This window comes from Talpa europaea (genome assembly GCF_964194135.1).
Source record: "Talpa europaea genome assembly, chromosome: X".
Lineage (NCBI taxonomy): Eukaryota > Metazoa > Chordata > Mammalia > Eulipotyphla > Talpidae > Talpa > Talpa europaea.
The window spans coordinates 46,563,580-46,575,800 of record NC_140081.1 but is presented as its reverse complement, the minus strand read 5'-3'; the positions used below and the strand labels follow the sequence as shown (position 1 = coordinate 46,575,800).

General features: G+C 38.3%; 1 protein-coding gene across 1 annotated transcript in view; it reads right to left on the bottom strand.

Annotated features, from left to right (window-relative positions):
* KIF4A (kinesin family member 4A) overlaps window positions 1-12,221 on the bottom strand; it is a gene marked incomplete at both ends in the record, with an annotated part of 164,926 nt that overhangs the window by 28,894 nt on the left and 123,811 nt on the right. Inside the window, 2 exons of the mRNA XM_084259211.1 lie at window positions 3,259-3,372; window positions 3,845-3,928. Of these exons, the coding sequence (XP_084115337.1) occupies window positions 3,259-3,372; window positions 3,845-3,928 (198 nt within the window). The remainder of the gene's footprint in view (window positions 1-3,258; window positions 3,373-3,844; window positions 3,929-12,221) is intronic.

Below are 12,221 nucleotides of genomic sequence, written 5' to 3'. Positions count from 1 at the left end.
TCACCAGAGACAGAGTGGGGAGCAGTACAGGCAGACTGACTGAAATACACTGCTGAGGGGAGCAGCGGGCGAGTAAGGGGAGGTCTGCTGCACCATGTGGGTAGCTCCCTGGTCGGGGATTGAACTCGTGCTGCAGTGGCTACAGATAGCTTCATAGGTTGCGTCTTAACCCCTTGCACCACCAGGGAGGCCCCATATTGATGTTTTTAAAGAATAAATTTGGAGGACTTATATTGATTTTAGTACCCTATAAAGCTAGTAAAATAAAAACATTTTGGTATTGGCAGAAAGATAGACATGTAAATCAATGGAATAGAATCTAGAAATAGACTTATGGACAACTGACTTTGACAAAGGTGGCATGTCAAAAGAATCACAGACTTTAATGTAAAGTAAAAATTATATAATATAACTTCTAGGTGAAAACTTGGGGAGTTCTCTTAATTACCCTGGGTTTGGCAAAAGTTTCTTAAATAGGATATGACAAGTATAAAACAAAAAAAAAGAAGTTCAAGAGCATTAGTCATTGGGGAAATGATAAGTAAAATCAAAATGAGGAATCACCACCCATGTATTAAGACGGTAAAAATTTAAAAGATTGACAACAGCAAGTATTGGTGAGAATGTCCAGCAATGAAAATCCTCATACATTGCTAGCAGAAATGTAAAATGGTACAACCACTTGAACAAGAACCATTTGCTTAAAAGTTAAAACATATACCTACAACATGAACCATTCATTCCAGTCCTAGGTTATCTACCCAAAAGAAATAAAAACTTACATCCACACAAAGAATATACACAGATGTTCAGTAAAATATTTGTAACAGTCCCAAACTGGAAACAACTCAAATATCCTTCAATAGGTGAATGGATAAACAAATTGTGGACTAGCCATACAATGGAATGCCCCAATTAATAAAAGGGGAAAGAAGTACAACCACATGGGTGAATCTCAAAATAGTTGTGTTGAATAAAAGCCAGGGGAAAAAATACTCTGAGTCCATTTTTAGACAAATAAAGACAAATCTATAGTGACAGAAAGCAGTTAATAGTTACCTGTCCATGGGTAGGGGAGGGAGGGATTAAAAAAGGGTGTAAAGAAAGTGTTGGTCATAATGGATACTGACATCTTGATTGTGATGATGATTTCATGGGTGCGTATCTGTGTCAAAACTTATACACTTTAATTGTGTACAATTTATTGTACGTTAATTATACCTCAATAAAATGATTAAAAATTAGCTGACCTCTATGAGGTAAGGAATAGAAAGGTTCTCTTGATCTTTATTTTTTAATTTTTTTTTAGGTTATCTAAAATCTTGGTTCTTTTATTTTTTTCTTACATTTTTTATATCATTTTTCATTTTTATTCTTATTTATTTATTTTAAAAGATTTATTTATTTATTTATTTATACAAGCACTGGGTACAGTCAGAAGCGCGGGAGGGTGAGAGAATTCACCAGAGCCAGAGCAGGGAGCAGAACAGGCAGAAGGACCGAAGTACACTGCTGAGGTCTGCACGCCATGTGGGACCCTTGCCCAGCGGCCAGGGATCGAACCCATGCTGCAGAGCCTGCGGGCAGCTTCGCAATCCAGCGCTCAACCGCTGCGCCACGCGGGAGGCCCTATCATTTTTCACTTTTGCACAATGTATGCATTTTCATCTTGGTTATAGTCCCCATACCATTCCCAAACCCCCTTTTTTTTTGGTTTTTCTTTTTTTTTAATATTTTATTTTATATAATTCCTACATCATTTTTCATTTTTGCACAATTTATGCATTTTCATTTTGGTTATATTCCCCATACAATTGCACCGGCCCCTTATTTTGACCCTAGTCCTTCCTCTCCTCCCTCCCTCCACTGTAGTGTGTTTCTAGTTTCTAGTTGCTTGTTGATTTTGATTTTTACTTTGTATTAATTAGTCTTTATCCTGGTCCCTTATTTAGGTTTTCCAGATTCCTGCTATAGCGAGACCATCTGGTATTTTTCTTTTTCTTTCTGGCTTATTTTGCTGAGCATGATCCCTTCCAGCTCCATCCATGTTGCTGCAAATGGCATGAGTTTATCTTTTTTGATTGCTGAGTAATATTCCATTATGTATATGTACCATGTCTTCTTGATCCAGTCATCTATTTTTCGGCATTTGGGCTGTTTCCATAGCTTAGCTATTATAAATAGAGCTGCTATAAACATAGGGGTGCAGGTGCCCTTTGGAATTAATGTTTCTGTGTCATGGGTAAATACCTAGGAGTGGAATTGCTGGATCATATGGAATCTCTATCTTTAGTAGGTTGAGGAATCGCCACACAGCTCTCCATAATGGTTGGACCAGTTTGCACTTGCACCAGCAGTGCAGGAGAGTTCCTTTTTTCTCCACAACCTCGCCAACATTTGTTGTTGCTAGTTTATTTATTTACTTTAAAGATTTATTTATTTATTTATATAAGCATTGGATACAGTCAGTAGCACGGGAGGGTGAGAGAATTCAACAGAGCCAGAGCAGGGAACAGAACAGACAGACTGATGAAACACACTGCTGAGGGGAGCAGCGGGTGGCAGGAGAGTTCTGTGCGCCATGTGGGATCCTTGCCGGCGGCCGGCTGCGGGCAGCTTCTCAGCCCAGCGCTCAACTGCTGCGCCACCAGGGGAGGCCCGTTGCTAGTTTTTTTTAATATGTGCCATTCTCACTGGTGTAAGATGGTATCTCATGGTAGTTTTGATTTGCATTTCCCTGATGGCAAGTGATGTTGAACATTTTTTCACATGCCTGTTGGCGATTTACATTTCCTTTTTGGAGAAGTTTCTTTTTAGTTCTTCTGCCCATTTTTTGACTGGATTATTTTCTTTGTTTTTGTTGAGTCTCAGCTCTTTGTAAATTTTTGCGATCAGTCCTTTATCATTAGTGTTGTGTGCAAAAATTTTCTCCCAGCCCCCCCCCTTGTTTTGATCCTTATTTTTTTAAATCAAGTTAACATTGCTTTACAACATTGTATGTGATTCAGAGACATAGGATCACATCTTCTCAGATGCATGTCCTTACATAACATCTACCACCAAGGATGTTTTCCATCATAGTTCATTCTCTTGTTCTCTTTAACAACCATTCAAAGGTATTTACATTTTGAGGAATAAAGGTTTTCAGGTAGAATTTCACATTTTGTAGTGTTTACTTCTAAAAGAAAAGGAAGCCATTTCCCTTTTCCCCTTATCTTCAATGTATATAAGAGAAATGGCAGTTCAAGCTCTCCATACCTTCACTCGAGCTGCAGTGCCTTCCATTCCACGGCTCTGAGTTTCTTTCCGTTTATCTGCAACTTCCCATTGTTTTTGGAGAGCATCCTTGAGACGCTTATTGGCAGCTGCTGCCTAAATAAAAGCAGTTCATAGTAATGCTGAATTGAAGGGTAACAGAAGAACTTTCTTATTTCCAGCATATTAGTAATGGAAAATGAAAAATCCTATAGGTTTAAGTTCCTATAGGAACCAGTGTATGAGTCTCCATGTACATAATTTTGGTGAATAATTGCTTTAACAGCCTAGGGGAGGTACACATTTCAAGGAAGTACCCACAGACTAAAAGTGTCTGGAAATATCATATATTAATATTACTGTTTTTTTGGGGGAAAGAAACAAACTCAATTTAAAAAATCCATATTTGAATAGTTCCATTTCCACCTGGTTTTTGTCTGTCCCAGTTTATGACATATAAGCAGGGGATTAAGACTGAGGAATTGTTGGTCAAGATTGGTATCCCTGGTTTCTCAGGACACTGGTTCATTTAAAGGATACTACTTTACCAGCATCTAAACCTAAAGGTTGTCCCAGCAGATTTTCTTACCTCCTCAGTTTTACGTCTGAGCACATTAGACTGTTTCTGGAAGTTTCTTTCAAGTTTGAGCAGTTCATATTGCCTCTTACGGTCCTGAGAAATAAAAAGTCAGACTTTCAATTGCTATTCAGCTAGGGAAAGTAAAACCTCCTAATGTAACTAAACGGTCTTTCAGTCATTATGGAAAACAATATAGAGAGTCCTCACAAAATTGAAAGTAGAACTATCATATGATTCAGCAATCCCACTACTGGGTATATATCCAAAGGAAATGAAGTCAGTATCTCAAAGAGATACTGTGTTCTCATGTTCAATGTAGCATTATTCACAATAACTAAGATATGGAAATAGCCTAAGTGTTCACTGACATATGACAATGGGGAGAAATTCACTGTTAGGTTATTTTGTCATTGTATGAATGTCAGAGATGTATGAGGGTATTGCCTGAGTAAAATGCTATGAGTTTACTACTTTTTTTAAGATTTATTTTATTTATTTATTCATACAAGAGCTGGGTATAGGCCAGAGGTGCGGGGCAGAGGGTGTGAGGGTTTTCACCAGAGACATAGTGGGGAGCAGAACAGGTGGACTGAGTGAAATAACTGCAGAGGGGAGCAGCAGGAGAGACAGGAGTGATCTGCTGTGCCATGTGGGTCAGCTCTCGGCCAGGGATCAAACTCGTGCTGCACAGGCTGCTGATACCTTCATTGTGCTGAGACTTAACCCCTTGCGCCACTAGGGAGACCCGACTTTACTACTTCTATGATGTCATCACACAATAGGAACTTGGGGGTGACCATCATATGTGATTTGATACTAACTAAAACGCCATTATGCAATGCATGAGTGTGTATTATACTATGGGCTATTATTCAGCCATAAACAAGAAACTTGTAATAACATGGATGAGTCTGGAGGTCATTATGATAAATGAAATAAATCAGACAGAAAAAAGACAAATACTGTATGATCTCACATACATACATGTTGAATCTGAAAAAGGTGAACCCATAGAATCAAAGAGTAAACAGTGTGTGGGATTGGGAAAGTGGGGAGAGTCTGGTTAAAGGGTACAAATATTCAGTTATGAGTAAGACTGGAGGATCTACATACATAGCATGGAGACTATAAATAATGCTGTATTGTATTACTGCAATTTGCAAAAACAGCAGATATTAAGTGTTGTCACTACATTGGAGGAAAAAAGGGTAGCTATGTAAGGTGATATGTTGATATTAGGAGTAACATCTTCAAATTTATTCTTCTATTTTAAGATTGTTTTGACTATTCTATATCCCTTGCATTTCTATATGAATTTTAGTTTCAGCTTGTGAATTTCTGAAAATCCAGTTAAAAGTTTGACTGGAATTTTGTTGAATCTGTAGATCAATCTGGGGAGTATTCTATTGATGTTTTCTTCTTTTTAGTGTATAAGCCTTAACCTTCTTTTGTTAAGTTTATTCCTAACTATATTATTTTGCTGATGCTTACTAACAATAAACTTGTTTTCTTAATTTCATCTTCGAATTGTTAGTTGCTACTACATTGAAATACAACTGATCTTTGTATACTGAACTTATATCCTGCAGTCTTGCTGAATGCATGTATCAGTTATGTTTAGCAGATTTGCTAGTATTTTCTACATACAAGAAGATCATGTCAATGGCTAACAGATAGTTTTGCTTCTTCCTTTCCAATCTGGATGCTTTTTATATGTTTTTCTTTCCTAAGTGTCCTACTTAGAATCCCTAGGACAATGCAGAACAGAAGTGGGAAGAACAGCAATCCTTGTATTGTTCGTGATCTTGGAGGAAAGTATTCTATCTTTCACCATTTAAGTATAATGTTAGTTGTGGGTTTTTATAAATTCCCTTTATCCAACTGATGAAGTTTCCCTTTACTCCTGGTTTCTTAAGAGCTTGCCTTGGATTTAGTTTGCTCTTCTTTTATCCCAGTGTCTTAAAGTGGAAGAGTAGTTAGCCTATTGAGATCTTTATTATATAAATATATATATATATTACATCATCCTTCAGTTTTGCACAATGTATGATTTCCCGTGAAAATCCCACCACTAATTTAGCCGTGTACCATCACTATAGTCCCTTGTGCTCTTCCCACTCCTTTCCTGATCTTTCTCCCTACTCCTCCCCTACAGAATATCTCTGGTCTATGGTTGCCTGTTGATTTTTCACTTTTACTTTATTATAGTTATTTATTTATTTATTTTAATTTAAATTTTATTTTTATATTCCCCATACAATTACAACCCCCTTATTTTGACCCCAAGCCCTCCTTTCCCTGCCCCACCCCCATAGAGTGTCTCTTGTTCATAGTTATTTGTTGATTTTGGTATTTTCTTTCTTACAGTTATTCTTTTTCCTGGTCCCTTATTTAGGTTTTCTAGATTCCTGCTATAGCGAGACCATCTGGTATTTTTCTTTTTCTTTCTGGCTTATTTTGCTGAGCATGATCCCTTCCACCTCCATCCATGTTGCTGCAAATGGCATGAGTTTATCTTTTTTGATTGCTGAGTAATATTCCATTGTGTATATCTACCACATCTTCTTGATCCAGTCATCTATTTTTGGGCATTTGGGTTGTTTCCAAAGCTTAGCTATTGTAAATAATGTTGCTATAATCATAGGGGTGCAGGTGCCCTTTGGAATTAATGTTTCTGTGTCATGGGTAAATACCTAGGAGTGGAATTGCTGGATCATATGGAATCTCTATCTTTAGTAGGTTGAGGAATCTCCACACAGCTCTCCATAATGGTTGGACCAGTTTGCACTCGCACCAGCAGTGCAGGAGAGTTCCTTTTTTCTCCACAACCTCGCCAATATTTATTGTTGCTAGTTTTTTCTAATATGTGCCATTCTCACTGTTGTAAGATGGTAGGTATCTCATTGTAGTTTTGATTTGCATTTCCCTGCTTACAAGTGATGTTGAACATTTTTTCATATGCCTGTTGGCCATTTGCATTTCCTCTTCAGAGAAGTTTCTTTTTAGTTCTTCTGCCCATTTTTTTGACTGGATTATTTTGTTTTTGTTGAATCTCATCAGCTCTTTGTAGATTTTTGGGATCAGTCCTTTATCATTAGTGTTGTGTGCAAAAATTTTCTCCCAGTCAGTGGGGTTTCTCTTTGCTTTGGTTATTGTCTCTTTTGCTGTGCAGAAGCTCTTTAATTTGATATAGTCCCAGCTGTTTATCTTTGCCTTCACTATCACTGCTTTGGGTGATGTATCTGTAAAGATGTCTTTGAGGTGCATGTCATGTAGTGTTTCACCTATATTTCCTTCTATGTAGTTTATGGTTTCAGGTTTTATGTCTAGTTCTTTAATCCATTTTGAGTTGGTTTTTGTGCATGGTGTGAGGTAGTAGTCAAGCTTCATTTTTTTGCATGTAGTGACCCAGTTTTCCCAGCACCATTTATTGAACAAACTTTCTTTGCTGGGACTACATCTTTACTATATTTTTGGTGGCATGAATGGATGTGTATTTACAAAAAAAGTTATTATGAAAGACAACTATATATACTAGACATCACAATCTGTGTAGACCAATATCACATCCTCAGACTGAAAAAATACTGAACAACAGTTTTGAGCCAATTAGAGAGCAGACACATCGGGACTTCGACAGAGTTTAAGATCGTGAAAGTTTAAATAATTATCACTAAGGTGAAGGATTTTCATCAGGTTAACATTACCAACCAACAATAAGCCTTCTATAATTTCCTCAAAAAACAAACAAACAAACAGGACAAGTGTTAAAATGAACCAAAGGCATTTAGGAATGGGGTGTCAAAGAGCAAGAAAAAGGGGAAGGATAAATAGTGAAAAGATGGCAAAAACATATTTTCTAATCCTGAGAAAAAGGCATTTGCTTGGAATCTTGCCCCCAAATCTTCCTGGACATTGACAGTTAACAAGATGGTTTCTTGTCTTAAAATTCCATTTCCATTTAACTGGTCTTCGTTTTTAAAATGCATTCGGTCTATTCTATGGTTAACAGGGTTTGTGTTTGTCCTCTGATAAACACTTCATTAAAATTAGGAGGAAGTCCAGAGTTGTAGCTGGCACTAGTTTGAACTGCAGAAGGGTTTTGGTGTTATCTTTACTGTTTTCAGAAACTACAGTGAGTGGAGTGGAAGATTCATAGCCTGAACTGGCATGGGGGGAGGAATCTGACTCTTTAGATGCATGAACGTTCTTCATGTGCTGGCGCGAGAAGCTCAAATGTGTGAACTTATCACACATTTTGTAGATATGTGTCTTGTCTAAGGTGTGCACATGTATATGCTTATTGTGTTCATTGCTATTGGCAAACCATCTGTCACAGCCTTCAAACTCACATTTAAAAGGATTCTCACTGGGGCCTTCCCGGTGGCACAGCAGGTTGAGTGCAGAACTGTGGGGCTGTCAACAGCCTCTGCAGCGCCAGTTTGTTTCCTGGCCAGCCAGGGAGATACCCATATGGCACGGCAGGCCTCTCCTGTCTTGCCCACTGCTCCAATAAGCAGTGTATCCCAGTCAGTCTGCCTGTTCTGCTTCCCACTTTGTCTCTGGTGAATCCTCTCACCCTCCCACGCCTCTGGCCTGTAACCCATCTCTTGTATAAATAAATCTTTAGGGCCTCCCCGGTGGTGCAGCATGTTGAGTGCAGCGCTGTGAAGCTGTCCGCAGCCTCTGAGGCACAGGTTCGATTCCTGGCCTTCCAGGGAGATACCCACATGGCGCAGCAGACCTCTCCTGTCTCACCCACTGCTCCCCTCAGCACTCAGCAGCGTTTTTGGTCATCTGCCTCTTCTGCTCCCCGCTCTGTCTCTGGTGAATTCTCTCACCCTCCTGTTCCTCTGGCCTGTACCCCAGCTCTTGTATAAATAAATAAATCTTAAAATAAATAAATACATAAATAAATTAATCTTACACTTTTTCTTCAATATTGGCCGTTACAACTATAAATTTTTCCTATACTACTTTAGCTATATGCTACAAATTTTGGTGTGCTAACCTTTGTTTCATTTATTTTAAAATTTCCTCATGATCTAATTAGGACTGTGTTTTTTAATTTCCTTATGTTCATGAATTTTCCGAATTTCCTTGTTATTGAATTATTTTTTCATTCCACTTTGGTTGGAAAATACACTTTATATCATTTCAATCCAAAATTTATAAAGGAATGTTTATTTTCAAACTTTTTTTCACTTTTTTTTTTGTGTGTAGAAGAACTGGGGTGTAGGCCAGAGGTGGGGGGGTGTTGAGAGGATTCACCAGAGAGTGTGAGGAGCAGAACAGGTGAATTTTACTGAAATACACTGTTAAGGGGAGCAGCAGGCGAGACAGGAGAGGTCTGCTGTGCCACACGAGTGTGGGACTGAACTCAGATGACAGTGCCAAGACTTAACACTTAGGCCAGTAGGGAGGACCTATTGAGGCATGTTTTATGGCCTTAGATATGGTCTATTTTGGAGAATTTTCCAAGTGTATTTAGAAAAATATATATCCTAGAGTGGTTAGTTAGAATATTCTATAAGGGTCTGTTGGTCTAGTTATTTTATAACATTGTTTTTTTTAAAGATTTATTTATTTATGCATATAAGAACTGAGGTACAGGCCAGAGGTGTGTGTGGGGGTGGTGGTGAGAGGATTCACCAGAGACAGAGTGGGCAGCAGAACAGGTGGATCTACTGAAATACACTGCTGAGGGGAGCAGTGGGCGAGACAGGAGAGGTCTGCTGTGCCATGTGGGTTAGCTCCTTGGCCGGGGGATAGAACTTGTGCTGCCATGGCTGTGGACAGCCTCATAGTGGTGAGTCTTAACCCCTTGCGCACCAGGGAGGCCCAGTTTATAACATTGCTGAAGTCCTTGATATCCTTGCTGATTTTGTGCCTAGCTGTTCTATGTATTATTCAAAGTGGCATATTGAAAGTCTACACGTATTATTGTTGAGTTGTCTACTTCTCCGTTCATTTCTGTTAGTGTTGGTTTCCTGTATTCTGGGCCTTTGTTGTTAGGTGCCTATATATACATACATACATATATATATATATATATATATATATATATATTTATAATTTATAATTGCTGAATTTTCATGATGAATTGATGCTGTGATCATTAGAAAATTCTCCCTTTTATTTCTACTAATATTCTGTGTTTTAAAGTATATATTGTCTGTAATAGCCACTTCAGTTCTTTTATGGTTGATACTTGACAAGTATATCCCTTTCTATTCTTTTACTTTTAATTTATTTGTAACTTTGAATAGTGTGTGTCTTCTGTAGATAGCATATCTAGCTTTTTAAAATCTAGTCTGATGATCTTGCCTTTTGACTACATTCTTTAATCCAGTCAGTGATATGTAGAACTTTTCTTTATTATTTCTGATTCTCTTCATTTATTACTGTAGATTCACACTGCCATTTGATGTCATTTCCTTAGTCAAATATAACATTACTCTCAGTCACCAACTTTATGCTGTTATTATTTTTTTATTTTTTTAAAAAAGATTTATTTATTTATACATACATACATACATACATACATACATACATACATACATACAAGCACTGGGTACAGTCAGAAGCGCAGGAGGGTGAGAGAACTCACCAGAGCCAGAGCAGGAGCAGAACAGGCAGAAGGACCGAAGTACACTGCTGAGGGGAGCAGCGGGTGGCAGGAGAGGTCTGCGTGCCATGTGGGACCCTTGCTGGTGGCGGGGATCGAACCTGCGCTGCAGAGGCTGCAGGCAGCTTTGCAACCCAGCGCTCAACCGCTGTGCCACCGGGGAGGCCCTATGCTGTTATTATTTTTAAATATTTATTTATGCATACAAGAACTGGGGTACAGGCCAGACGTGTTGGGGGGATGAGAGGATTTGCCAGAGACAGAGTGGGGAACAGAACAGGCAGATCTACTGAAATACACTGCTGAGGAGAGCAGTGGGCGAGACAGGAGAGGTCTGCTGTGCCATGTGGGTAGCTCCCTGGCTGGCCGGGGATTGAACTCATGCTACAGTGGCTGCCAATAGCTTCATAGTGCTGTGCTTAGCCCCAAGCACCACCAGGGGGGCCTTACATGTTATTGTTAAATATATTACATTTCTATATATCATAGGCTCATCAATAATATAAACATATTGTTTATATAATTTTTTAAATCAGTTAAGAGAGAGGGAAGTAATATTCAGTATCTTTCTTAGAATTACCTACACAATACCCTTATTGTGTGTGTGTGTGTGTGTATGTGTAGATTCAAATTACTGTCTGGTATGACTTGCTTTCAGTCTGAAGAGTTCTTTTAGGGAGCAAAGAATATGCACTGGAACAAGGATAGCCTCTTCAATAAACGGTGCTGGAAAATTGGACTGCCACATGCAAAAGAATGGAACTAGACTACTACCTCACACCATATACAAAAACCAACTCAAAATGGATAAAAGACTTGAATGTATGACTTGAAACCATAAAATATATAGAAGAAAATATAGGCAAAATACTACATGACATACACTTCATAAACATCTTTGAGACTCATCTCCAGGAGCAAAGAAAATGAAGGAAAATATAAATAGCTGGGACTATATCAAATTAAAAATCTTCAGTACAGCAAAAGAGACAGTAATCAAATGAAGAGACACCCTACTGAATGGGAGAAAACAATTGCACAAGATACAACTGATAAGGGACCAATATCAAAGATCTACAAAGAGCTTACACAACTCAACAAAAACAAAGTAAATAACCCTGTCAAAAAATGGGCAGAAGAGCTAAAAAGACACTTCTCCAAAGAGGAGATGTAAATGGCCAGCAGGTATGTGAAAAAATGCTCTACATCACTTATAATCAGAGAAATGCAAATCGAAATCTCAATGAGCTACCACCTCACACTGGTGAGAATGGCCTATACTGAAAAACAAAACAAAACAAAACAAACAAAACTGTCAACAGCAAATGCTGGTGAAGATGTGGAGATAAAGGAACCCTCTTACATTGCTGGTGGGAATGCAAAATGGTCCAGCTGCTATGGAAAGCTTTGTGGAGCACTCTTAAAAAACTAAAAATGGATCTACCATATGACTCAGAAATTCCAATCATAGAAATCTACCCAAAGGACACAAGAACTCTAATTGGAAAGGAAACCTGTACTCCTATGCTTATTACAGCACTATTTATAATAGTTAAGATACGGAGACAACCTAAATGCCCCAAAATGGATGAAAGAATCAAGAAGATGTGGTATATACACACAATGGAATATTACTCAGCAATCAAAAAAGATAAACATCGAAAAAGATAAACTCATGCCATTTGTAGCAACATTAATGTAGTTGGAAGGGATTATGCTAAGCAAAATAAGTCAGCAGGAAAAAGAAAAATATCAGAT